The 27,251-nt window shown below is 35.1% G+C and overlaps 2 protein-coding genes across 2 annotated transcripts in view; one reads left to right on the top strand and one right to left on the bottom strand.

The window, feature by feature from the left end:
* Positions 1-4,354, top strand: part of NECAB1 (N-terminal EF-hand calcium binding protein 1) — a 206,340-nt gene extending 201,986 nt beyond the window's left edge. The window contains exon 13 of the mRNA XM_047728083.1: positions 1,318-4,354. Coding sequence (XP_047584039.1) covers positions 1,318-1,343 — 26 coding nt within the window. The 3' untranslated portion in view covers positions 1,344-4,354. The remainder of the gene's footprint in view (positions 1-1,317) is intronic.
* A 43-nt stretch (positions 4,355-4,397) lies between these two features.
* Positions 4,398-27,251, bottom strand: part of C4H8orf88 (chromosome 4 C8orf88 homolog) — a 47,125-nt gene continuing 24,271 nt past the window's right edge. Inside the window, exons 5-6 of the mRNA XM_047728084.1 lie at positions 6,612-6,718; positions 4,398-4,805 (exon numbers count right to left, since the gene is read on the bottom strand). Coding sequence (XP_047584040.1) covers positions 4,782-4,805; positions 6,612-6,718 — 131 coding nt within the window. The 3' untranslated portion in view covers positions 4,398-4,781. The remainder of the gene's footprint in view (positions 4,806-6,611; positions 6,719-27,251) is intronic.

Genomic DNA, 27,251 nt, shown 5'->3' with positions numbered 1-27,251 from the left:
TGTATTTAGACCTAAAATAAAAATCTGAAAAAAATACCTATTATAAAAGAGATGGGTAGGTTTGTATTTTTAATTTAACTCACAAATTATGATTTCTGATAAGACTGCTTTTTCATTAAGTTTCTAAGTGGTTTACTGAAGAAACATCTTGAGAAATATATTGGGGGCACCTGGGTGGCTCAGTGGACTAAAGCCTCTGCCTTCGGCTCAGGTCATGATCCCAGCATCCTGGGTCCGAGTCCCTCATCGGGCTCTCTGCTCAGCAGGGAGCCTGCTTCCTTCTCTCTCTGCCTACTTGCGATCTCTGTCAAACAAATTTAAAAAAAAAAAAAAAAAAAAAAAAAATATATATATATATATATATATATATATATATATATATATATTGCTATGGACTCTCAAATATCAAAATCATTCAAATGAGGAATACTGAAGTACAGACAAACAGGCCCACTAGCCATCATAAAATACCCAGACCAAAATATAAAGAATTCAGTCTGTGGAGCAGACTATCCCTTGGCAAATGAGAGAGGCCTGTGGCTACGAGAAAAGAAGATACACATGAAAGTTAAGATCCTATTACCGGGCACCTGGGTAGCTCAGTGGGTTAAGCCTCTGCCTTCGGCTCAGGTCATGATCTCAGGGTCCTGGGATTGAGTCCCACATCGGGCTCTCTGCTCGGCGGAGAACCTGCTTCCTCCTCTATCTCTCTCTCTCTGCCTACTTGTGATCTCTCTCTGTGAAATAAATAAATAAAATCTTTTAAAAAAAAAAAATCCTATTACCAACTAGTATATTTCTTAAATAGCTTTGCAAATTTCAGACCTTTCTATTTGTCTGTTTCTCACAGCATTCCATCAATCTTACTTCTTTGCTATAGATTTGACTTTGGGATATTTATATTCACTGGGGAAAACATTTTCAACCTTACAACATAGATACACTATATTTAAAATACATCCAGTTGCTTCTACCCAATCTTTCTGAAATTGTTATGTAAAAGTATCTTACATTCCCAAATTGCTGCTAGTACTGGGAGGATTAAAACAATATGATTTCATCTTTAGGGCATTTACAATCTCATTGCCAAGATAAGCTCCATTCATACATAACAAAGTATGACCAAGTGCCATATGACCTGGTATAAATATTGCATACGAGGAGTTCAATCTTGGTTCAAATAGTAAATAGTGACTAACTTGAAAGATAATTATGCAGACTAAAGGTGGGAGAAAATAGTCTAAGAATGATTACACCTTGACTAACTTAGCCCTGGCAATTATTTTCATTTAATAATAGTTGTTTTTCTCTTTTCAGCTTCATGGTGGATCCTGAACAATTAGATGTTCCTAGACATTTTATGGTTCCAAGTGCAAAACAAGTATTCTTATTGAAAATGTGAATTAGAAAATTCTCTGCAGTTACTAATCTACTCTGTACTTTTGTTTAATATATTTAAGATGTGCACTCTTCTAAAATGTCTTCTTTATCTTTTATGTGAAGTTTACCTAAATTTTTGAAGTTCACTATTCTGTCTTTGCTGTTTTGCTACATTGTAACCTAAACCCTTCAGTGGCAGAATCTTAATACGTGAAAAAAAGTATACACATAAAGGAAAAAAATTGTGAAAAAGAAATGATAAAAAATAATTGAAGTGGGAACTTTTAGAGTATCACTTCATAGGATAGCTTTTGTAGATTTGTCATAAACTATCAAGGTTAAATCAGTGTTTTGTCATTTTTAAGTAACTGATTTTCTGTGAAGTTTATTCTTTGGTAGTGCTCACTCCATTACCAATTCATGATCTTGTAAGTATTCACTTTACTGAAAAAGCTAACATGTGACCCAAAATGGTGTCCTTACGTGCAGAGAGAGCGAAAGAAGGTGCACAAAGAAAAGGCCACGTGAGGACACAGTAAGATGGTACCAACAGCAAGCCAGAAGAGGCCTCAGAAGAACTCAGCCTTGCTAGCACCTTGATCTTGGACTTCCAGGCTCTAGAACTGTGAGAAAATACCTTTCTATTGTTTAAGCTAAAAAAAAAAAAAGTTAATACATGAGCATACAATAATAGCCTTGGCTGTAATCTATAGACTCTATATACCTATCCTGTTATAAACTGGTTTTTCACAAGTGAACAATTCTGTGATAGTTAGGGTACCATTTGGTACTGTAACACCTTATATCATTTATTATAGCATCATAATTATATGTAAGTTCAACAAATCAAAAAAATAGAATTTTACTTTGAGAAAATTTGATTCAAATTTTTTGACATATGAGCCAGAGGACTAATTTACTTCTGGAAAATAGACATTTGCATTTAAATAATAATTCAAATATTTAAATAATAAAATTTTAAACTAAGTGAATGAAGAAATACAAAACAAGCACAAAATTTTAATAGCATTCCCTCTTCCCAGGGAAGATACTGGACAGAAAACCTTTTCCAGTTTTAACACTAGAATGACAATTCTAATTTCACCAGAACAGTTGGTGTGTTCTGTGTACCTAGTACACTTTGCTATACAGGCTCATATAGTTTTAATAAAATCTATTCTGATAAATGCTGCTAATAAAAATCCAGTGCATATTAAGTCTGTTTCTCTATTATTCTATAATCCAAATTCCTTTGAAACCACAGGTCTTCAAGGAAAAACTGTAAGGCAATTTTTTTTTTTTTTTACTGTTGGAAAATTCAGATTGAACTAAATTATATTTTTAAATATAAAATTTGACCTAAAATTTTCTCAAACGAATTAGCTTCTATCAAAGTTATACCTTTGTATATGCCTCAGTCCTCATCCATCTAAGTAATTTTTTTCATAACTTCTACAAGACAAGGGCAGTAAATTTTGACACATACACACATATATATAGTCATTTCTAAAGATGACAAACACTATGAAACAACACCTGGCTCAACTCTTTTAATTTATATACAAAGCGGAGAACATTATTGGAGATGTACAATGATTACTCAAACAAGCTATACATATGTACAAAGGCAAAGAGATAATAAAACAGACTTTGCAGTCTCACTCTGATTATATACAGTGACTTTTGACATAAAACTCCTTGAAAAGGTTGGTTATGAATGGTTTCAAAAAATACAAATTATGGCCAATCAAAACATATTTCAGTATTAGATTCGGAAAGTACCTAAGTCTTTTAAGTGTGAGGCAGTTTGCAAAGTACCATGGTAGTATGACTTTAAAAAGGTTTCTGCCCTCAGTAACAGTGCTGAGCGGAAGAGCTCTTTAGATTCCAAACTAGAATAAGTTCTATTACCATTTTTTTTAACTAGAGTCAAAAAAAAAAAAAACCAAAAAAAAAAAAAAAAAAAAAAAAAAACCTTTGAGAACAAGCAAATAATAAACCAATTTAATTATGGTAATACTGACCTCAGCTCTTATACAAATTATACATAAATTGTTGTGTGTGTGTGTATGTATATACACACTGGAACCTATAATAATATAAAGGGAAAATAGGACAAAAAATAAATCTGGGCCCTAGCGGTTTAAATGTATCATTTTTAAGTAACCCGGAAATTTATGGTTTTAGCGTATTTTTTCTCCCCTGGGGAGCAAAGTAATGAAAAGTAGTGTACTAAAAGACCAAGATGGGAAGCCTACCATGGACTAAAGCTTGAATCCAGGTAAAAAGCCCAAAGACAAAATTCTACCAGAAGAAAAAGGTACTGGTTTTAGGAGTTCAGAATTCAGTTTATGATAAACTTTCTGCCAAATGAGGGTCTTGAATGCCTTGCCCGTAGACCTGGGGCTTTCTGAGAATAGAATTAGGGAGAGTTTACACTTACCTTTATATCAGCAATTTTTTTTTGACACTATGCTGGAAGAAACTCTTTTTTTCAATAGTAACGTCCAGAGTGACAAAATGCAGGAGATTTATTATATAAAATTTCTAGGAGCTAAAACCTTAGCCCCCAAATTCTTCATCCATACATGTTCTTGTCATAAGAAATTAAAGAATTGAAACTTAATGTACCTCAATTACTTGCAAATGCCTAAATCTTTCCTCTTTTGGAAAAAAAAAAAAATCAGTATTAATTTGTAATTGCCTAACTTCTTATGTTCATGGAGTCTAATTAGAGACAAGTAGCAGCTGTTTTTCACCTTGAATTTCATTGTTTCCAAATTGTCAATCTCTGCTAGTAATCATGAATATTGAATAATTTTATCAAAAACTTAGAGACCAAAGAAATGCCTGTTAAAATATTCTCCTTCCTGTCATTGAGAACTATGCATTGACATCCTGGGTCATTTTAAGCCTCTGGAGAGATTGTAAAGATCCTTTCAGAGTGCTGGTATGAAATTAGTGGAAAACAGAACAAAAGCCAACTTTAGAAGCAACAAGAAATTATATACCATATATACATCATAGCAAATACTTTATATTTGAGAATCTTTACAGCTTACATTTCCATTCCATTATTACAAGAGATGAAAAACAAAAAATTGCAAGTAGCATGCAAATTATAAATACAGCCTTCCCTACTAACCAAATTCTTACTTTCCAGTGTTACTTCCCAATTTATGCAGGAAACTGCCTGCAAAGCTGAAACTGATTAGAAAATTCTTTATAGTTTAAAATATTTCTCATTTTAGGAGAAACCAAATACCCAACCATCAAAATTAAAAATAAACTGAATTGTCACAGTCCATTACAGTTATTGTTACTAGATCCACTTCATTTGCAGGTGTCCAAAATAGAAAACAAATAATTCTTTATCTTCAAATTCATTTGTTCTTAAAATGCTACTTAAAACTTTGGTGGTTTTCCTGTAACATAGAAGAAAAAGTTAATTTATCAATTAGATTGAAAAGATACAGTTTTTACTACTTAGTTTATCAAACCAAATACTGTGATTCTATTAAGTGTTTACAGATCTTAAATGCATGTTACTATACAAAGTATTAAAGTAACTGGAATTTGTCAAAACAGTTCTATGTTTAAAAAAATATGTAATTCATTTTTAAATATATTAGATCGTATTCCAAACCTATTCTGTTTTTGTGGTACCTGGCTTGTTCAAATAATGTGTCTGTCTAAATTTTATTTACAAAATAAAATATTAGAGATGAAATAGGTGTGCAAATGAAAAAAAAGACCATATTTTATATAGCATTCAAGTTTAGATTTATTCATACATATGCCTACGATTTTTTTCTGAACAGGTGGGATAATTTAAGAACATTTCTCATGATAAAATATTCCTGTGTGCAAGGTATTATGAAAAAAATTTAAATTTCTGACTGAACTGACTATAGTTCTACAAGTTTGGAATTTTAAAAAGAGGCTTTGTATTCCAAATGGTTGGAAAGCACAGGAGAGGTTATATTTCCCATATGAGCCATTCTCAGCATACTTATATTTTGAGTTCATCTCAACAGAATATTTTTACCCATATAAAAAAGATTGTGAAAACTTTGAAGTCAAACTCTAGTCAAAATGGAAATAAAGGCAATTTACTAAGTGCATAATAAGCACAAAGTACTATCCAAGTCCTGCTATACATTATCAACCTCATCTGCAATCACAAAACTAAGGTTTCAAGGTTAAATGACTTAAGTTTGAACAGTGTACTAAGGCACAAGGTGAAGCTACAATTTGAACTCAAGTCTGATACCAACACTCCTGTCGTTTCCAATCAATGTGCTGAAAGGTGTATTTATTTTATTTATTTTGATGAAATCTGATGCAGTGACACAAATATAAGACACTAAGAACAGCAAAAACACACTGAAGAATAAGTGGGGTGACTTGTTTTACTATATAAAAAGATAAATTGAGAAGAGTAAGGGCCTAGAAACATACCACACATATATTGCCACAAGGGTAGCAGAGGACTGTTCTTTGAGTAAATATTGCTAGGATGACTGGATATCCATGTAGAAAAAAATAAAACTTGACCCCTACTTTACATCATAAAGTAAAATCAACTGCAGATGGATTACAGAACTTAAAAATAATAGAATTTTTAGGCTCCTTATCTTTCAATGCAAAAAATATTTCTTAAAATATAATTCCATTCTATTTCTTGGCCAGAGTGGTAATTACTTACAGTAATTAGTTATACATGTAATGAAAATTTAGAACGGGAAATTAGAGAATCGATTCCATTTACTATAGCACCAAGAACCATAAGACACCTTGGAATAAACATAACCAAGAGGTAAAGGACCTGGACTCAACGAACTACAGAACACTCATGAAAGAAATTAAAGATGACACCAAAAGATGTAAAAGCATTCGATGCTCATGGATCAGAAGAATAAACATTGTTAAAATGTCTATACTGCCCAGCGCAATCTATACTTTCAATGCCATCCCGATCAATATTCTACCAGCATTTTTCAAAGTCGTAGAATGAACAATCCTAAAATTTGTATGGAACCAGAAAAGACACTGAACTGCTAAGGAAATGTTGAAAAAGAAAAACAAAGCTGGAATTATATTATACATTTGGATTTATGGACTTTTCTGAATTATATTCCACAATAAAATTAAAAATCTAGGGAAAGAATTCAGTGAAAATACTAAAGACAAATATTTTAGAATTAATATAAAATTAGGAAACTACTTACTGGTTTTTGAAGTACAATGGGATGATCAGGCAGAAAGTCTGGTTTTTTTCTGCAGATGGAAACGCTTGAGAGCTTCAACAGGAAATCTCTGCTGTATTTAATTCTCTCTATAGATATTAAACATCAGATGTAATTTTATAAAATAACTCTCCCAGAACACTTTTTGGCTGTTTTCTGAATGTCCCTTAATAATCCATTATTTTATAAAATGATGAGTAGTTTCTATGCAAAAGAGAAGCAAAAAATTTTGACAAGTAGCTACTGCTTCCTTTTTTTCCCTTTACATGGAAAGGAAGCCAAGTAACTAAGGAAAAATGGGAGAAAGAGAAACATATCAGAAAATCAGTAATGGGTGGCATGGTTTCTTTCATCTGGTTATTCATTATCTAGTGAAGGGATCTTAAAAAGTTTAATGGCAGTAATATGTGTTGGGCAATTCTGATCCTGCCAAAATAGAACCCCAATAAGCCTGTCTAGTCTTCATGTTAATTTACTTAAAATGTAATACAATCAAAATAAATTCAAGAAAAATTTATTGTATATCTACACATCAGAGATGTGCTAGGTAATGGTGAAAAAGATCCAAGATAGGGTCCCTATCTTTAAAGGAGAATAAAAACAATGCTTCAAATATCTGCATATTTCTCATCAGAAACTATCACCATAAAAGATCACTTGCTGGGTGCCTGGGTGGCTCAGTGGGTTAAGCCGCTGCCTTCGGCTCAGGTCATGATCTCAGGGTCCTGGGATCGAGCCCCATATCGGGCTCTCTGCTCAGCAGGGAGCCTGCTTCCCTCTCTCTTTCTCTCTCTCTGCCTGCCTCTCTGTCTACCTGTGATCTCTCTCTGTCAAATAAATAAATAAAATCTTTAAAAAAAAAAAAATCACTTGCTGAGCCAGAAACAGCAGAGCAGTATCTTTAAAGTGCTAATAGAAAAGAACGGACAAATTAGAGTTCCATACTGTGAAACAACAACAACAAAAAAATCTACTGGTCTCCATCCCTGGTTCCTTACACAAAGCTCCTAAAACCCTTGTAATTTTGTTAAATGATAAGAATACTTGGAGCATAAGTCTTTTGTTCTAGTATTTGTTTTTTTACCCTACTTCCTGACATATAGCTCTTAAATCCCTTGGATTTTCCTGGGTGAAAGAAATGCCCTTCGTTCTAATGAGGTGACTTCTGGTGGCCTTCTGGACAGAGGCTGGTCAACAGAAAGATTAAGCCATAATTAGAAGCTTGAGACTTTCAGTCCCACCTCCAACTCTTCCTAGAAGGCGAAGGGCTGGAGACTGAGTTAATGATTAATCATGCCACATGATGATGCCTCCATAAAAATCCCCAAAGTATGGGGTATGGAGAGTGTCTGGGTTGAGGAACACATCCATGTACCCAGAGGGTAGCACACTCCAATTCCACAGGGATGGAAGCTCCAGCACATGGGACCCTTCTAGACCTCACCCCTACATATCTCTTCCTTCATCTGTATCCTTTATCATATCTTTTATTATATAATAAACTGGTTAAGTGTTTTCCCTAAGTTCTGTGAGCTGTTCTAGCAAATGATCAAATCCAAGAAGGGAGACTTAACCTCTAATTTAGAAATTTTGAGTAATCTGGGGACCTACTACTTAAAACTGTCATCTGAAGTGGAGGGTAGTTGTGTGAAACTGAAACATGTGAGATTAAAAGACATTTTCAGAAAAGAAAGAAAACTAAAAATGTGTAACTAGTAGAGTTAGTTGGTCTACAAGAAATGCTAAAGGAAGTTTCTCAGGTTGAAAGGCAGTGATACTACACAGAAACCTTAATACTCAGAAATGAAGAATAAAAGAAGGGTAAATAGCTGAATAAATATAATGGTCTTTTTTACCCTCTAAATTTTATGTGTGTGGATATTGAAAGCAAAACTTATGACACTGTCTAGTGGAGATATGATACAATAACAGCAAAAAGGTCAGGGCAATGGAGTGAAGAAACCTACACATGGTTGCAAGGTTTTACCATCACCATTCTGCATGTAGTAGTATAATATTAACAAGTACACTGAGATATTATAATCCCTAGACAAACAACTTAAAAATACAAGAAAATATAGCTAAAAATCTGATATAATCAAATACCAACAAAAATTCAAAAATACCCAAAAGAAAGCAAAAAAAGGGAAAAACAGAACAAACAGAAAATAAATAATGAAAGGCCTTAATCCAACTATATCACCTTAAATGTTAATGGTCTAAACAAGGTGTCAACAAACTTTTTTCTATAAAAGGCCTAACAGTAAATATTTGAGAGTTTTGGGACATGAAGTCTCCTGTCACAACTGCTCAGTATAATAGTGCAAAAGCAGCTACAGAAAAGCATGTGGCTGTGTTCCAATAAAATTTAATTTCCAAAACAGGGATTTGAACTAAGGAACATGGTTTGCTCTTAAGTTAAACACTATGATTAAAGGCCATAAACTGACACAATGGATTAAAAAAAGAAAACCTTACTATTATATGCTGCCTATAAGACATACATGGTTGAAAGTAAATGGATATAAAAATATATACCGTGCAAAAAGTAGGAATAAGAAAGCAGGAATAGCTATCTTAATATCAGCTAAAGAGAGAATTATTGATGTGCTGTGCCAAATGACAAAGTTTCAAAATACATAAAGGAAAAATGACAAAAGAAATAGACAATTCCACAAAAATGTCAAGTAATACAAAATTATCTCAGCGCTTTATAGAACTAGACAAAAAAAATCAGAAAATACTAAAATCTGCACAATATCAACCACCTTGATTTAACTAACAGTTACAGAAACTGTATCAACAACTGCAAAATACAGATTATTTTCAAGTAGACATGATAGAGTCACCAAGACAACCGTGTGCTGGGCTATAAAACAAGTCTCAATGAATTTAAGGGGCTTAAAAAAAAAAAACTCAAAATCAAACAAGAAGACATTACAAATAATACCATACAAAAAATCATACATAAGAGAACTCTATGAATAATTATCCACCAAACAAGTTTGACAGCCAGTAAGAAATGGACAAATTCCTAGAAATATAGAAGCTATCAAAACTGAATCACAAAGAAGAGAAAATGTGAACAAATTATTAGTAAGGAGATTGTATCAGTAATCAAAAAACCTCCCAACAAACAAAAATCCAGGACCAGATGAATTCTACCAAACATTCAAAGAAGAATTAATACCAATCCTTCTGAAACTCTTCCAAACTCTTCTAAACTCATGAGACCAGCATTACCCTGATACATGCTTTTCTCAAAGGATCCCACAAAAAAATTCAGGCCTTGATTAACATGGATGCAAAAATCCTCAACAAAATATCAGCAAACAAAATTCAACCATACATATAAAAGATCATAGTGGAAACATACAGAAAAACATCCCTCAACATAATAAAACCCAAGGAGGATAAACCCACATTTAAAAGCATACTCAATGGTGAAAGTTGGAATCTTTTTCTCTAAGATCAGGAACAAGATAAGGATGTCCACTCTTCTCACTTTTATCCAGCATTGTACTGGAAGTCATAGCCACAATGATCAGATAAGAAATACAAGGCATCCAAATTGGTAAGAAATATGTAAAACTGTCACTGTTTGCAGACTGCATGATACTTTATATGGAAAACCCTAAAGAGTCCTCCCTAAAAAAACCTATTAGAAAAAGTGAATTCAGTAAGATGCAGAATACAATTAAAATACAGAAATCTGGGGCGCCTGGGTGGCTCAGTGTGTTAAGCTGCTGCCTTCGGCTCAGGTCATGATCTCAGGGTCCTGGGATTGAGTCCCACATCGGGCTCTCTGCTCAGCAGGGAACCTGCTTCCCTCCCTCTTTCTGCCTGCCTCTCTGTCTACTTGTGATCTCTGTCAAATAAATAAATAAAATCTTTAAAAAAAAAATACAGAAATCTAGGGAGGCTGCCTCCTCCTCGTCTCTCTCTCTGCCTGCCTCTCTGCCTACTTGTGATCTGTCAAATACATAAAAATCTTTAAGAACCTTGAAAAAAAATACAGAAATCTATTATGTTTCCATACGCTAATTACAAATTATCACAAAGAGAAATTAGGAAAACAATCCCATTTACAACTGCATTAGAAAAATAAAATAGGAATAAATGTAGCCACGGAGGTTAAAAAAAAAAAAAAACAAAACCTATACTCTAAAAAAACTATAGCACACTGATGAGAGAAACTGAAGATGACACAAATAAACAGAAAGATATTCTATGCTCACGGACTGGAAGAACTGATATTGTTAAAATGTTCATATTACCTAAAGCAATTTACAGATTTAATGCAATTCCTATGAAAATACTAATTGTATTTTTCACAGAGCTAGAACCAAAAAATTCTAAAACGTGTGGAACCAAAAAACACCATGAGCAGCTAAATCTATCTTGAGACAGAACAAAAACTAAAGGTATCACACTCCAATTTCAAACTATACTACACAAAGCTATGAAACTATTATGGTATCCGCTCCAAAAAAAAGACCTACAGATCAAATGGAACAGAACAGAGAACTCAGAAACAAACCCACACTTATATGGTCAATTAATTTATGATAAAGAGTCAAGAATACACAATGGGGAAAAGACAGTATCTTGAAGGGGGGCCTGAGTGGTTCAGTCAGTTAAGCCTCTGCCTTTGGTTCAAGATTGAGCACTGGCAGGCTCCCCAATCAGTAGGGAATCTCCTCCTCCCCTTCCTTCTCCCTCTGCGGCACCCCGTATCCCACATGTGTGCTCTGGTGCATTCTCTCTCAAATAAATAAAATCTTAAAAAAAAAAAAAAAAAAAGTCTCTTCAATATGGTGTTGAGAAAACTGCCCAGCAATATACAAAAGAATGAAACATGACTGCTTTCTTACACCATACACAAAAATAAACTCAAAATGGATGAAAGAGCTAAAAGTAAGACTTAAAACCACAAATCTCCTAAAATAAAATAAAAGGTAATAATCTCTTGGACCTCAGTCTCAGCAATATTTTTTTAGATCTGTCTCATTAGGCAAGGGAAACAAAAGCAAAAATAAACAATTGGGACTACATCAAATTAAAAAGCTTTTAGAAGGCAAAAAGAAACCAACAAAATTAAAACACGACTTATTGAATAGGAGAATATATTTGCAAATGATACAACTAAATAAGAGGTTAATATCTAAAATATACAAAGAACTCTACAACTCAACACTGAAATAAATCCAATTAAAAATGAGCAGAGAACCTGAATAGACATTTTTCCAAAGACTTAGAGATGCAAAAAGACACATGAAATTATGCTCAACATTTAAGCATCACAGGAATATAAATCATAACCACAATGAGCTATCATTTCACTTCACACCAGTCTGAATAGCTGGTATATCAAAAAGACAAAAAATAACAAACATTTATAAGCATATGGAGAAAAGGAAACTCATGCAATTTGTGAGAATGTAAACTGGTACAGCCACTATGAAACATAGTATTGAAGATTCTTCAGAAAATTAAAAATAGAAATATAAAATCCAGCAATTCCACTTCTGGGTGTTTACCCAAAAAAAACAAAAACAGTATTTCAAAAATATATATGTACCCGTTCACTGCAGCATTATTTACAATAGCCAAGATATGGAAGCAACCTGTTTACTGATTTGGGAATGGGTAAAGAAAGTGTGGTGTATATATCTATATACACAATAAAATATTTATTACTCAATCATAAAAAAGAATGAAATCTTGCCATTTGTGACAATATAGATGAACTTAGTATTAAGTGGAGTCAAATATGTCAAATGGAGAAAGACAAATATGGCACAACCTCACTTACATGAAAAAAAAGTGTTACAGGTCACTGAACGGATTGGAGGCTGGCAGTCAGGGGTGGAACATATGCAAAGTGGGGATGGAGATCAAAAGGTATAAATTTCCGGTTATAAAATAAATAAGTCATGGGGATAATATGCACGATGGTGACTATAGTTAATAATATTGTACCATACATATAAAAGTTGCCAAGAGAGTACAACATGAGAAAAAAAATCTGGAACTATGTATGGTGACAGATGTTAAGTAGACTTATTGAGATAGTCATTTCCCAAAATATACAAATTTTTGGATCTTTATGTTGTACACCTCCAACTAATATAATGTATATGTCAATTGTATTTCAATAAAACAATACTAAAGGAATAAACTAAAGAGACTTGAAATCATACAAACTATATTCTCTGATAACAAAATTATGAAATCTATAATAAATCCAGAAAAACTTCATGTATCTTAGAAATTAAATAGCATACTTTAAAATAATTCACAAGTCAAAGGTAAAATAATGAAATTAAAAATATTTTAAAGCGAATGACACTATAACATCAAAATATGTGGATAATATCTAAAGCAATGCTCCAATAGAAATGTATAAATTCTTAAGAAAATATCTAAAACAAATGACCTAAAAATCCATTTTAAAATGCCAGAAAAAGAAGAATAAAACCCTAAGTATAGAAAGAAATTTGTAAGTAGATACCACCAAAATAGAAAATATGTAAAATAAAAATGCCAAAAAAGCTGGTTCTTTGAAAAAGAGAAATGAATTTGACAATCTGAGACTAAATTCACTGATGCAAAAAAAGAACACACAAAAAAAATGCCGAGGATCAAAAATGGGTTGTCCAGGGGCACCCTGGTGGCACAGTTAAGTGTCCTGCTCTTGGTTTCGGCTCAAGTCACAATCTCAAGGACATGGGATCAAGCCTCATGTCCAGCTCTGCTTAAGATTCTCTCTGCCCTCTCCCTCTCTCCCTCTTTCCGAACCACCCCCACCTTTCTCCCTCTCTAAAATACGTAATTTTTTAAAAAAAGGGGTTGACCTCAAATTGTACAGATATTAAATAGAGAATAGGAGATATTATTCAAGCCAACATTTAACACCTTGGATAAAAAGGATATACTCTTAAGTTTTTGTGTGGACACATTTTTTTTTTCATTTCTCTTTGGTAGAAAACCGGTAGTGAAACTTCTGGGTTTATAGTACTTTGGAAATCAGTACCTCTTAGAATTGCTATAACTAAAAAATCATATGAACTGTCAATACCAAGTGTTAGCAAGGACTAAAAGCATCTAGAATTTCCAGATATTTCTGGTGTTAGTCACCTGGGAAAAATGTGTCATGAAATTAGGCATATATATTTACCATGTTACGTAGGAATCCCATTTCTACCAGAGAGAATGAAAATGTATGTCCATACAGAAACTTTTACAGCAATGTTCATAGGAACATTATTCATGCTTTCCAAAACTGAAAACAACAAAAATGTCCATCAACAGGAAATAGATCAACAAAATGTGGTATATCCATACAATGAACATACTTACTCAACAATAAAAACGAAGGAACTACTGATAAGTGCTACAACATAGATGAGCCTGAAAAACATTATGTTAAGTGAAAGAAGCCCTATGTAAAAGATTTATTGTATGATTACATTTACATGAAATGTCCAGAAAAAGCAAATCAATAGAGAGAGATTAATATTAGTTGCCTGGGAATGGGTGCTGACTGTAAATGTAGACAGGATGCTTTTCATGGTGATAAGGATGTTCTAAAACCTACTGTTCAAATGGTCACACAACTCTGCAAATTTACTCAAAAAGACAACAAAGTATATAGTATAGTTAAAATGGTGTATTTTACAGTATGTAAATTATTCCTCAGTAAAGATCTTTTGTTTGGGTTTTTGTTTTTGCTTTGTTTTAGATTTATTTATTTATTTTAGCGGTGGGAGGAACAGAGAAGGGAGAGAATATTAAGCAGATTCCACACTGAGCAGGGAGCCCAACGTAGGGCTCAATCTCAAGACCCTAAGATCATGACCTGAGCTGAAATCAAGAGTGAGATGCTTAATCAACTGTGCCACCCAGGTGCCCCAATAAAGATCTTTTAAAAAGGAATAGGCACTGCAGGCTAAGGATTCTGAACTTAGAGAATGAAAAAGAGAGGGACAGACGGGGCAGCTCTTGCTGCTGTAGTGCCACATATAAAAGCTGAATAAGAATTTTCCAGTGATGGAAATTACTTGTAGCTTTTAAAAGAACTAGTGGCTAACACTCAATTCCAAGTTGTTCTCTGGACTGTGCTGCCAGATAAAGAAATTGGGGAAAGCTATTAGGAAGCAAAACCAAAACAATAAGAAGATGGAAAATAAGAAAGAAAATATAAGAAAATTACAGAATCAAGTAGACTAATATCACTAGTATCTGACTATAACAGGCATTTCAGGAAGAAAATAGAGAAGATAGAGATGAGAAAATTATCAAAGAAATATCCACAAAATTCCACATCAGAAGAACCAAAGTGCACCAACTGCCCAGGGGGTGAAAAATGAAGTTGAAAAAAACCTACACAAAGATACATTAGGAAATTTTAAAAAGCAAAGATAAACACACAATCAAAATAAATCCAAAGCCAGTAACAGCAAAAACAAAAAGCAAACCAAAACAAGGCCATTTATAAGTACTAGAAACCTGAATGGCACTGAACTAAAATTAGAATTAGATTTAGATTTAAAATTAGATTTTAAAATTAAAATTAGAATTAGAATTAAAAACCAATTAATATAGCCTGCTGGAAAATGAAGCAAAATGCCTTAAAATTTTAGAATGAAAATAATTTCAACCTGGAATTTTGTTAATCAAATATTTATATTTATATAATATTTAATATTTATTATTTATATTTATATATATTTATATGTATAAGTATATTTATATATATTTATATATATATTTATATTTGTATTTATTACATTTATTATATATAAATATTTATAATATTTATATATATAAATAATATATTTATATAATATATAATATTTATATAATCACCAATGAAAACTCAGCGAGTTCTGTATGAATGTGAGGTCCCAAAGTAAAGTCTCCTGAGGTTGAAGACTCACTCCCTGCCTTAAGAAGGTTTCACTCAGCAAGTTTTGATAATACTACCAAGCAGAATTCTGCAATTCTCCTTTTCCTCCTCCTCCATAGCCTTACTGAAGTATAATTCACATACTGTAAAATTCATTCCTTTTGAGTGTGCAACTAAATGATTTTTAGTATATTTACAGAGCTGGGAAATCACTGCTGCCACAGTCTATTTTTAGAGTATTTATATCAACTACCATCTGATACCTCATTCCCGTTTGCAATCACTCTTCACTCCTAATCCCATCTAAGCAATCATTACTTACTTTCTATGGATTTGCCTTTTCTAGATATTTTATATAAATGGAATCATACAATATCCAACCTTTTGTGTCTGGCTTTAGAAGTTCATTCTACCTAGAATTTTCTATCTAACCAAAATATCAATCAAGTATGTAATTAGTACATTTTCAAATACACAAATTCAAAGAATTCACAAACCAATACCCTTTTTTTGAAGCTCCTGGAAAATGCACTGAGCAAAATGAGGAGGTAAATCAAAAAAGAAGAAAACAGGAGTCAAGATTAAAACAAGAGAGTAAGTTAGCAAAAGTACCCAAGAAAGAAACCCTGAAAGTTTATCTCTCCACCAGAGCAACAAACTGTCAAAAACCTCCAGAACCAACTTCTTCTGAATTCTGGAATCAAAAGCTTACAAAACCAGAGGAATGCCTTAGTAAAGAAAAGAACAGCTAAATTTGCTACAGAATTCTGTGGCATTTTAACTTGCCTGAAAACATCTCTGCAATCCAGCTTGGCAATGGCTTTGAAAACAGCTGCTCTCATTCCTGGTACAGGTTCCCAGTACTGGAGAGAACAGTAAGTAGTGCAAATCGTATTCTGAGAGAACTGCAGTAGTTCATTTTGACCTATCTGGTGGCTCCCTAAAGAACCATCTCAAAGGATTTGCCTTTAACTCACCAAGAACTCTCCAGGGCCTAAGGCTGCTATCTGAATCCATTTGTCGAAACACATATAGGGAAATGTATTAGCCAATTCCATCTGAGAGAAGGGATAACAAAGCAAACAGTAGGAAAACCCAAAAAGTTTAGGAATAAAGATTAGGGTAAAACACGCTTTGGGGCACAGAAAGACTCAGATGTTCCTAGAAATCTAGAAGGCTACATGCAATGTAAAGGCTAGGCTCATGCTCATAGAGAGACTTGAGAAGGTCCTAAGCAGTCACCTCTAGCTGACCTTCCAGTTTCTCAGGAGCAAGAAGTCAAAAAATAGCTGTAAATTGCCTGATCAAGTATTTACTAAAGGCACAGCCCAACACGCATATGAAAGCTATATGCAAAGATGAGGGGGGTTCTTTCTTCTTGTATGTTTTTTGGTTTTAGGTATTGAAGGAATTCTCTGCCAAATCACCAGGTGACCATGCAGATATCACAATGGAGATTTGAGTGGCCACATATAACAAACATAGACTTTACATTAGTTCACAAAAGTCACTAGATAACCAACAAAAATTACAACAAGGAGCAACAACAGACCCTTAAAAAGGGAGAAAATCTGATTCTAGAGTTAATACATTATACTCAAAATACTCAGTTTCCAAAAACAACAAAATACAATGCATGCAATGAATGAAGAATGTATGGTCCATACAAAGGAAGAAAAGAAATTAACAGAATCATTCTCTGAGTATACAGAGATATTGGATTTACTAGAGAAAGACTTTAAACTATTTTAAGTATGCTCAAAGAACCAAAGGAAACCTGATAAGAAAGTGTCTTGCCAAATAGAAAATATCAATAAGGAAACAAAAATTATAAAAAGGAACCAAACAGATTCTGGGGAAAAAAGTACAATAACCAAAGTGAAAACCACTAGAATGGTTCAATAGCAGATATGAACAGGCAGAATAAAGAGTGAGCAAATATAAAGTCAACTGACATTACCCAGTCTGAGAAGTTGAAAGAAAAAAAAAAATGAAGAAGAATAAGTGGAACTTAAGATATTTGTGGGAGCACAGCAAAAATACCAACAAATGCATAATGGGAGTCATAGGAGGAGAGGTTGAGAGAGAAAGGACAAAAAATATTTTAAGAAATAATGTCAGAGGGGCGCCTGGGTGGCTCAGTGGGTTAAAGCCTCTGCCTTCAGCTCAGGTCATGATCCCAGGGTCCTGGGATCCAGCTCTACATCGGGCTCTCTGCTTGATGGGGAGCCTGCTTCTCCCTCTCTCTCTGCCTGCCTCTCTGCCTACTTGTGATCTCTGTCAAATAAATAAATAAAATCTTAAAAAAAAAAAAAGAATGTCAGAAAACTCCCTAAATTTGGTGAAATACATACACTGACATGACCAAGAAGCTCAATGAACTACAAATTGAATACACTCAAAGAGGTTCACACTGATAAGCATTATAAGCAAACTGTTATAAGACAATCCTTGCCTTAGAAAAAGTGCTAAAGGGAATCCTTTAAGCTAAAATAAGAAAGTACAAAGTAACTAGAGTCCACATTGAGAAGTAAACACCAGTAAACCTAACTACACTGGCAAGTTAAAAAGTAGTATCAATGAATTTTTGGATGTAACTCCTATTTATTTCTATATGACTTGAAAGACAAATACATAAAATTGCAGAATTATAAATCTAGATTAATAGATTACACAACATTTGAAGATAGAATTTGTAACAATGGCATTATAAGATGAGATGACACTACATGGGGAAATTTTTGTATAATATTGAAACTAAATTGATATAATTCACACTAGATTGTTATAAATTAAATAATTCCACAGTGCAACTACTAGGAAAATAACTTCAAAATATATAATAAGGGATATGAAAAGGAAATAAAAATGATACGAGAATTTATTAAACACAAAAGAAGGTATTAATGGAGGAAATGAAAAACAAAAAAGATATAAGAGTTATAGAAGACAAATAGCAAAATGGGTGGAGTTAGTCCTTTATTATTAATTACAACTAAATGTCAGTCATAAACACTCCAATTAAAAGTCAGGGATTGGAGGAGTCAAGATGGCGGAGAAGCAGCAGGCTGAGACTACTTCAAGTAGCAGGAGATCAGCTAGATAGCTTATCTAAAGATTGCAAACACCTACAAATCCAATGGGAGATTGAACAGAAGAAGAACAGCAATTCTAGAAACAGAAAATCAACCACTTTCTGAAAGGTAGGACCAGCAGAGAAGTGAATCCAAAGCGACCGGAAGAGAGACCGCGGGGGGAGGGGCCGGCTCCCGGCAAGCGGGGGAGCAACAGAGCACAAAATGAGGACTTTTAAAAGTCTGTTCTGCTGAGGGACATTACTCCAGAGGCTAAACCAGGGTGAAGCCCACGCGGGGTCAGCGTGGCCTCAGGTCCCGCAGGGTCACAGAAGGATCGGGGGTGGCTGAGTGTCCCAGAGCTTGCAGGTATTAGAACGGGGAAGCTGGCTACAGAGACAGAGCCGAGGAGTGAGCTCACAGCTCGGGGTTACCTTGAACCGGTAGCAGGCTCAGTCAGCTCGGAGCGCAGCCGGAGGCCAGGGAGACGGGAGTAAATGGGCACTGTTCTCTGAGGGTGCACTGAGGAGTGGGGCCCCGAGCTCTCAGCTCTTCCAGGCCGGAGACTGGGAGGCCGCCATTTTCATTCCCGACCTCTGGAACTCTATGGAAAGCGCTCAGGGAACAAAAGCTCCCGAAAGCAAACCCGAGTGGATTACTCAGCCTAGGCCCTGGTAAGGGCGGTGCAATTCCGCCTGAGGCAAAGACACTTGAGAATCACTAAAACAGGCCCCTCCCCCAGAATTTCAACAAGAAATCCAGCCAGGACCAAGTTCACCTACCAAGGAGTGCACTTTCAATAACAAGGAGAGCAGCGGAATTCCAGAGGAGGAGAAAGCAAAGCACGAACTCATAGCTTTCTCCCCATGATTCTTTAGTCTTGCAGTTAATTTTTTTTTTCTTTTTCAATTTTTTTTTCTCTCTTCTTTTGCTAAATTTTTGTTAACTTTTACCCTTTTCTTTTTTAACGTTTTTTAACTAGTTTATCTAATATATATATATATAATATATATATATACTTTTTTATATTTTTTCTTTATTTGTTTTCTTTTCTAAATTGATTCTTTTTTTTTTTTTTTTTCTTTCTGAACCTCTTTTTATCCCCTTTCTCCACCCTCACGATTTGGGATCTCTTCTGATTTGGTTAAAGCACATTTTCCTGGGGTCTTTGCCACCCTTTTAGTATTTTACTTGCTCCTTCATATACTCTTATCTGGACAAAATGACAAGGCAGAAAAATTCACCACAAAAAAAAGAACAAGAGGCAGTACCAAAGGTTAGGGACCTAATCAATAGAGACATTGGTAATATGTCAGATCTAGAGTTCAGAATGATGATTCTCAAGGTTCTAGCCAGACTCGAAAAAGGCATGGAAGATATTAGAGAAACCCTCTCTGGAGAGATAAAAGCCCTTTCTGGAGAAATAAAAGAACTAAAATCTAACCAAGTTGAAGTCAAAAAAGCTATGAATGAAGTGCAATAAAAAATGGAGGCTCTCACTGCTAGGATAAATGAGGCAGAAGAAAGAATTAGTGATAAGAAGACCAAATGACAGAGAATAAAGAAGCTGAGCAAAAGAGGGACAAAGAGCTACTGGATCACGAGGGGAGAATTCGAGAGCTAAGTCACACCGTAAGACGAAACAACATTAGAATATCTGGGATTCCAAAAGAAGAAGAAAGAGAGAGGGGAGCAGAAGGTATATTGGAGAGAATTATTGGAGAGAATTTCCCCAAAATGGCAAAGGGAACAAGCATCAAAATCCAGGAGGTGCAGAGAACCCCCCTCAAAATCAGTAAGAATAGGTCCACACCCAATCACCTAATAGTAAAACTTACAAGTCTTAGTGACAAAGAGAAAATCCTGAAAGCAGCCCGGGAAAAGAAGTCTGTAACATACAATGGTAAAAACATTAGATTGGCAGCAGATTTATCCACAGAGACCTGGCAGGCCAGAAAGAGCTGGCATGATATATTCAGAGGACTAAATGAGAAAAACATGCAGCCAAGAATACTATATCCAGCTAGGCTATCATTGAAAATAGAAGGAGAGATTAAAAGCTTCCAGGACAAACAAAAACTGAAAGAATTTGCAAACACCAAACCAGCTCTACAGGAAATATTGAAAGGGGTCCTCTAAGCAAAGAGAGAGCCTAAAAGTGGTAGATCAGAAAGGAACAGAGACAATATACAGTAACAGTCACCTTACAGGCAATACAATGGCACTAAATTCATATCTCTCAATATTTACCCTGAATGTTAATGGGCTAAATGCCCCAATCAAAAGACACAGGGTATCAGAATGGATAAAAAAACAAAACCCATCTATATGATGCCTACAAGAAACTCATCTTAAACCCGAAGACACCTCCAGGTTTAAAGTGAGGGGGTGGAAAAGAATTTACCATGCTAATGGACATCAGAAGAAAGCAGGAGTGGCAATCCTTATATCAGATCAATTCTATTTTAAGCCAAAGACTATATTAAGAGATGAGGAAGGACACTATATCATACTCAAAGGGTCTGTCCAACAAGAAGATCTAACAATTTTAAATATCTATGCCCCTAACATGGGAGCAGCCAACTATATAAACCAATTAATAACAAAATCAAAGAAACACATCAATAATAATACAATAATAGTAGGGGACTTTAACACTCCCCTCACTGAAATGGACAGATCATCCAAGCAAAAGATCAACAAGGAAATCAAGGCCTTGAATGACACACTGGACCAGATGGACATCACAGATATATTCAGAACATTTCATCCCAAAGCAACAGAATACACATTCTTCTCTAGTGCACATGGAACATTCTCCAGAATAGATCACATCCTCGGTCCTAAATCAGGTCTCAACCGGTATCAAAAGATTGGAATCATTCCCTGCATATTTTCAGACCACAATGCTCTGAACTACAACTCAATCACAAGAGGAAAGTTGGAAAAAACCCAAATACATGGAGACCCAAAAACAGCGTCCTTCTAAAGAATGAATGGGTCAACCAGGAAATTAAAGAAGAACTGAAAAAATTCATGGAAACAAATGATAATGAAAAACACAACAGTTCAAAATCTGTGGGACACAACAAAGGCAGTCCTGAGAGGAAAATATATAGCAGTACAAGCCTTTCTCAAGAAACAAGAAAGGTCTCAGGTACACAACCTAACCCTACACCTAAAGGAGCTGCAGAAAGAACAAGAAAGAAACCCTAAACCCAGCAGGAGAAGAGAAATCATAAAGATCAGAGCAGAAATCAATGAAATAGAAAGCAAAAAAAACAATAGAACAAATCAACGAAACTAGGAGCTGGTTCTTTGAAAGAATTAATAAGATTGATAAACCCCTGGCCAGACTTATCAAAAAGAAAAGAGAAAGGACCCAAATCAATAAAATCATGAATGAAAGAGGAGAGATCACAACTAACACCAAAGAAATACAAACGATTATAAGAACATACTATGAGCAACTCTATGCCAACAAATTTGACAATCTGGAAGAAATGGATGCATTCCTAGAGACATATAAACTACCACAACTGAACCAGGAAGAAATAGAAAGCCTGAACAGACCCATAACCAGTAAGGAGATTGAAACAGTCATCAAAAATCTCCAAACAAACAAAAGCCCAGGGCCAGATGGCTTCCCGGGGGAATTCTACCAAACATTTCAAGAAGAACTAATTCCTATTACTCCTGAAACTCTTCCAAAAAATAGAAATGGAAGGAAAACTTCCAAACTCATTTTATGAGGCATCACCTTGATCCCAAAACCAAACAAAGATCCCATCAAAAAAGAGAACTACAGACCAATATCCTTGATGAACACAGATGCAAAAATTCTCACCAAAATACTAGCCAATAGGATTCAACAGTACATTACAAGGATTATTCACCACGACCAAGTGGGATTTATTCCAGGGCTGCAAGGCTGGTTCAACATCCGCAAATCAATCAATGTGATACAACACATTAATAAAAGAAAGAACAAGAACCATATGATACTCTCCATAGATGCTGAAAAAGCATTTGACAAAGTACAGCATCCCTTCCTGATCAAAACTCTTCAAAGTGTAGGGATAGAGGGCACATACCTTAATATTATCAAAGCCGTCTATGACGAACCCACCGCAAATATCATTCTCAATGGAGAAAAACGGAAAGCTTTTCCGCTAAGGTCAGGAACACGGCAGGGATGTCCGTTATCACCACTGCTATTCAACATAGTACTAGAAGTCCTAGCCTCAGCAATCAGACAACAAAAGGAAATTAAAGGCATCCAAATCGGCAAAGAAGAAGTCAAACTCTCACTCTTCGCAGATGATATGATACTATATGTGGAAAACCCAAAAGACTCCACTCCAAAACTGCTAGAACTTGTACAGGAATTCAGTAAAGTGTTAGGATATAAAATCAATGCACAGAAATCAGTTGCATTTCTCTACACCAACAACAAAACAGAAAAGAGAAATTAAGGAGTCCATCCCATTTACAATTGCACCCAAAACTATAAGATACCTAGGAATAAACCTAAACAAAGAGGCAAAGAATCTATACTCAGAAAACTATAAAGTACTCACGAAAGAAATTGAGGAAGACACAAAGAAATGGAAAAATGTTCCATGCTCCTGGATTGGAAGAATAAATATTGTGAAAATGTCTATGCTACCTAAAGCAATCTACACATTTAATGCAATTCCTATCAAAGTACCATCCATTTTTTTTCAAAGAAATGGAACAAATAATCCTAAAATTTATATGGAACCAGAAAAGACCTCGAATAGCCAAAGGAATATTGAAAAAGAAAGCCAAAGTTGGTGGCATCACAATTCCGGACTTCAAGCGCTATTACAAAGCTGTCATCATCAAGACAGCATGGTACTGGCACAAAAACAGACACATAGATCAATGGAACAGAATCAAGAGCCCAGAAATAGACCCTCAACTCTATGGTCAACTTATCTTCGACAAAGCAGGAAAGAATGTCCAATGGAAAAAAGACAGCCTCTTCAATAAATGGTGCTGGGAAAACTGGACAGCCACATGCAGAAAAATGAAATTGGACCATTTCCTTACACCACACACGAAAATAGACTCAAAATGGATGAAGGACCTCAGTGTGAGAAAGAAATCCATAAAAATCCTTGAGGAGAATACAGGCAGCAACTCTGCGACCTCAGCCGTAGGAACATCGCCAAAGGCAAGGGAAGCAAGGGCAAAAATGAACTATTGGGATTTCATCAAGATCAAAAGCTTTTGCACAGCAAAGGAAACAGTTAACAAAACCAAAAGACGACTGACAGAATGGGAGAAGATATTTGCAAATGACATATCAGATAAAGGGCTAGTGTCCAAAAATCTATAAAGAACTTAGCAAACTCAACACCCAAAGAACAAATAATCCAATCAAGAAATGGGCAGAGGACATGAACAGACATTTCTGCAAAGAAGACATCCAGATGGCCAACAGACACATGAAAAAGTGCTCCATATCACTCGGCATCAGGGAAATACAAATCAAAACCACAGTGAGATATCACCTCACACCAGTCAGAATAGCTAAAATTAACAAGTCAGGAAATGACAGATGCTGGCGAGGATGCGGAAAAAGGGGAACTCTCCTACACTGTTGGTGGCAATGCAAGCTGGTGCAACCACTCTGGAAAACAGCATGGAGGTTCCTCAAAATGTTAAAAATAGAACTACCCTATGACCCAGCAATTGCACTGCTGGGTATTTACCCTAAAGATACAAACGCAGTGATCCGAAGGGGCACGTGCACCCAAATGTTTATAGCAGCAATGTCTACAATAGCCAAACTATGGAAAGAACCTAGATGTCCATCAACAGATGAATGGATAAAGAAGATGTGGGATATATACACAATGGAATACTATGCAACCATCAAAAGAAATGAAATCTTGCCATTTGCAACAACGTGGGTGGAACTAGAGGGTATCATGCTTAGCGAAATAAGTCAATCGGAGAAAGACAACTATCATATGATCTCCCTGATATGAGGGAGTGGAGATGCAACATGGGGGGTTAAGGGGGTAGGAGAAGAATAAATGAAACAAGATGGGATTGGGAGGGAGACAAACCATAAGTAACTCTAAATCGCACAAAAAAACTGAGGGTTGCTTGGGGGGATGGTTGGGAGAAGGAGGGTGGGGTTATGGACATTGGGGAAGGTATGTGCTATGGTGAGTGCTGTGAAGTGTGTAAACCTGGCGATTCACAGACCTGTACCCCTGGGGATAAAAATATATGTTTATAAAATAAAAATAAATATTTTTTTTAAAAGTCAGGGATTGGTAGAATGGATTAAAAATATGGGACGCCTGGGTGGCTCAGTTGGTTAAGCAGCTGCCTTCGGCTCAGGTCATAATCCTAGCATCCTGGGATCGAGTCCCACATTGGGCTCCTTGCTTGGCTGGGAGCCTGCTTCTCCCTCTGCCTCTGCCTGCCATTCTGTCTGCCTGTGCTCGCTCGCTCTCCTCTCTCTCTGACAAATAAATAAAATCTTAAAAAAAAAAAAAATATGATCCAATTATATGCTGTCTGAAGATACTCACTTCAATCACAAAAGTAAGTTAAAAATGAATGAATAAAAAGATGTTTGATGCAGACAATAACTATAAGAAAGCTGCAGTGAGTATGCTATAACAGACAAAAACAGACTTTAAGGCAAAAATTACAATTTTTTTAGATGAAGAGATAAAGGATATTATACAATGATAAAAATATCAATCCATTGAAATGATAATAATTAGGAACATATATTACCTAGCAACAGAAGAGAAAATGACAGAATCGGAGGCACACACAGAATTTAGTAACAGGTGGAGATTCCAAGGACCCCACTTTCAATAATGAACAGAAAAACTAGACAGATCAACAAGGAAATAAACAGAGCATGAACAACATTATAAACCAACTAAACCTAACAAACAAATACAGAACACTTCAGTCAGAAATACCAGAATGGGGCGCCTGGGTGGCTCAGTAGGTTAAGCCGCTGCCTTCGGCTCAGGTCATGATCTCAGGGTCCTGGGATTGAGTCCTGCATCGGGCTCTCTGCTCAGCAGGGAGCCTGCTTCCCTCTCTCTCTCTCTGCCTGCTTCTCTGTCTACTTGTGATCTCTCTCTGTCAAATAAATAAATAAAATCTTTATAAAAAAAAAAAAAAAGAAATACCAGAATGTACATTCTTCTGAAGTACACATGAAACTTCCTCCAGGATGCACCATGTTAGGATACAGAATAAGGCTTAATAAATTTATTTTTTTTAAGATTTTATTTATTTATTTGACAGATCACAAATAGGCAGAGAGGCAGGCAGAGAGAGAGAGAGAAGCAGGCCCCCCGCTGAGCAGAGAGCCCGATGTGGGCCTCGATCCCAGAACCTTGGGATCATGACCTAAGCCGAAGGCAGAGGCTTTAACCCACTGGGCCACCCAGGCGTACCAAGTCTTAATAAATTTAAAAAACAATGGTATCATACAAAACATCCTGACTATAAAGAAATGAGAGTAGAAATCAGTAACAGAAGTAAAACTGGAAAATTCACAAATATGTGGAAGTTAAAAACATATGCTTAAATCAGTGGATCAAACAATAAATAACAGAGGACTGAGAAATACTTTTAGACAAAAGAAAACAAAGACACAACATACCAAACTTTAAAGGATACAGAAAAAGCAGTGCTCAGAGCAAAATTTATAACTACAAATGCCTATATTAAAAAAGAATAGCTCAAATCAATACCTAACATCAAACATTAAGAAACTAGAAAAAGAAAAGCAGACTAAATAAAAAACTAGCAGAACAAATGAAATAATAATAATGAGAGTAAAGGTAGACAGAAAAACAATAAATCAACAAACCAAAGTTGATTATTTAAAAGGATCAAAATTGACAAAAATCAACTAGAAAAAGGCTCAAATTACTAAAATAATGAGTAACAAAGATTTTTATCCTACAGCTTTACTGAATTAATTTATTAGCTCTATTAATTTTTCACATGTACTACACTCTAGGATTTTCTACGTATAAGATTGTGTCATCTGTGAATAAAGATAACTTTACTTTGTCCTTTCCAATTTGAATGTCTTTTCTTTTTCTTGTTTAATGCTCTGGCTAGCACTTCCAGTATAATGTTGAATGAAAATGGTGAAAGTGGCGATCCTTGACTTGCTCTTGATCATCTTAGTAGGGGGAAACTTGCAGTCTTTACCACTTCGATGTTAGCTATGGGCTCTTCATATATACCCTTTATTATGTTGAGGAAATTCCCTTTTATTTCTTGCTTGCTGAGATTGTTTATTAAGAGAGAGTATCGGATTTTGTAAAATGGTTTTTCTGCAACAATAGAAATGGTGATGTATTTTTTTTGTCTCTGCATTCTGTTAATGTGGTGTATTATACAAATTGATTTTCACATGTTGAACCACCCTTGCATTCTTGGGATTAATCCCACATGGCCATGATATGTCATCTTTTTACTATGCTGCTAGGTTTGGTTTGCTGATTTTTTTGCACCTATATTCTAAGGATTACAGTTTTCTTTTCAAAGGATGTCTTTGTCTGGCTTTGGTATCAGAATAATACTGGCCTAAAATGATAGCTGAGAAGTGTT

Source organism: Lutra lutra, chromosome 4, assembly GCF_902655055.1.
Source record: "Lutra lutra chromosome 4, mLutLut1.2, whole genome shotgun sequence".
Lineage (NCBI taxonomy): Eukaryota > Metazoa > Chordata > Mammalia > Carnivora > Mustelidae > Lutra > Lutra lutra.
The sequence above is the reverse complement of the archived record's forward strand: the minus strand, read 5'-3'. Positions and strand labels throughout refer to the sequence as shown.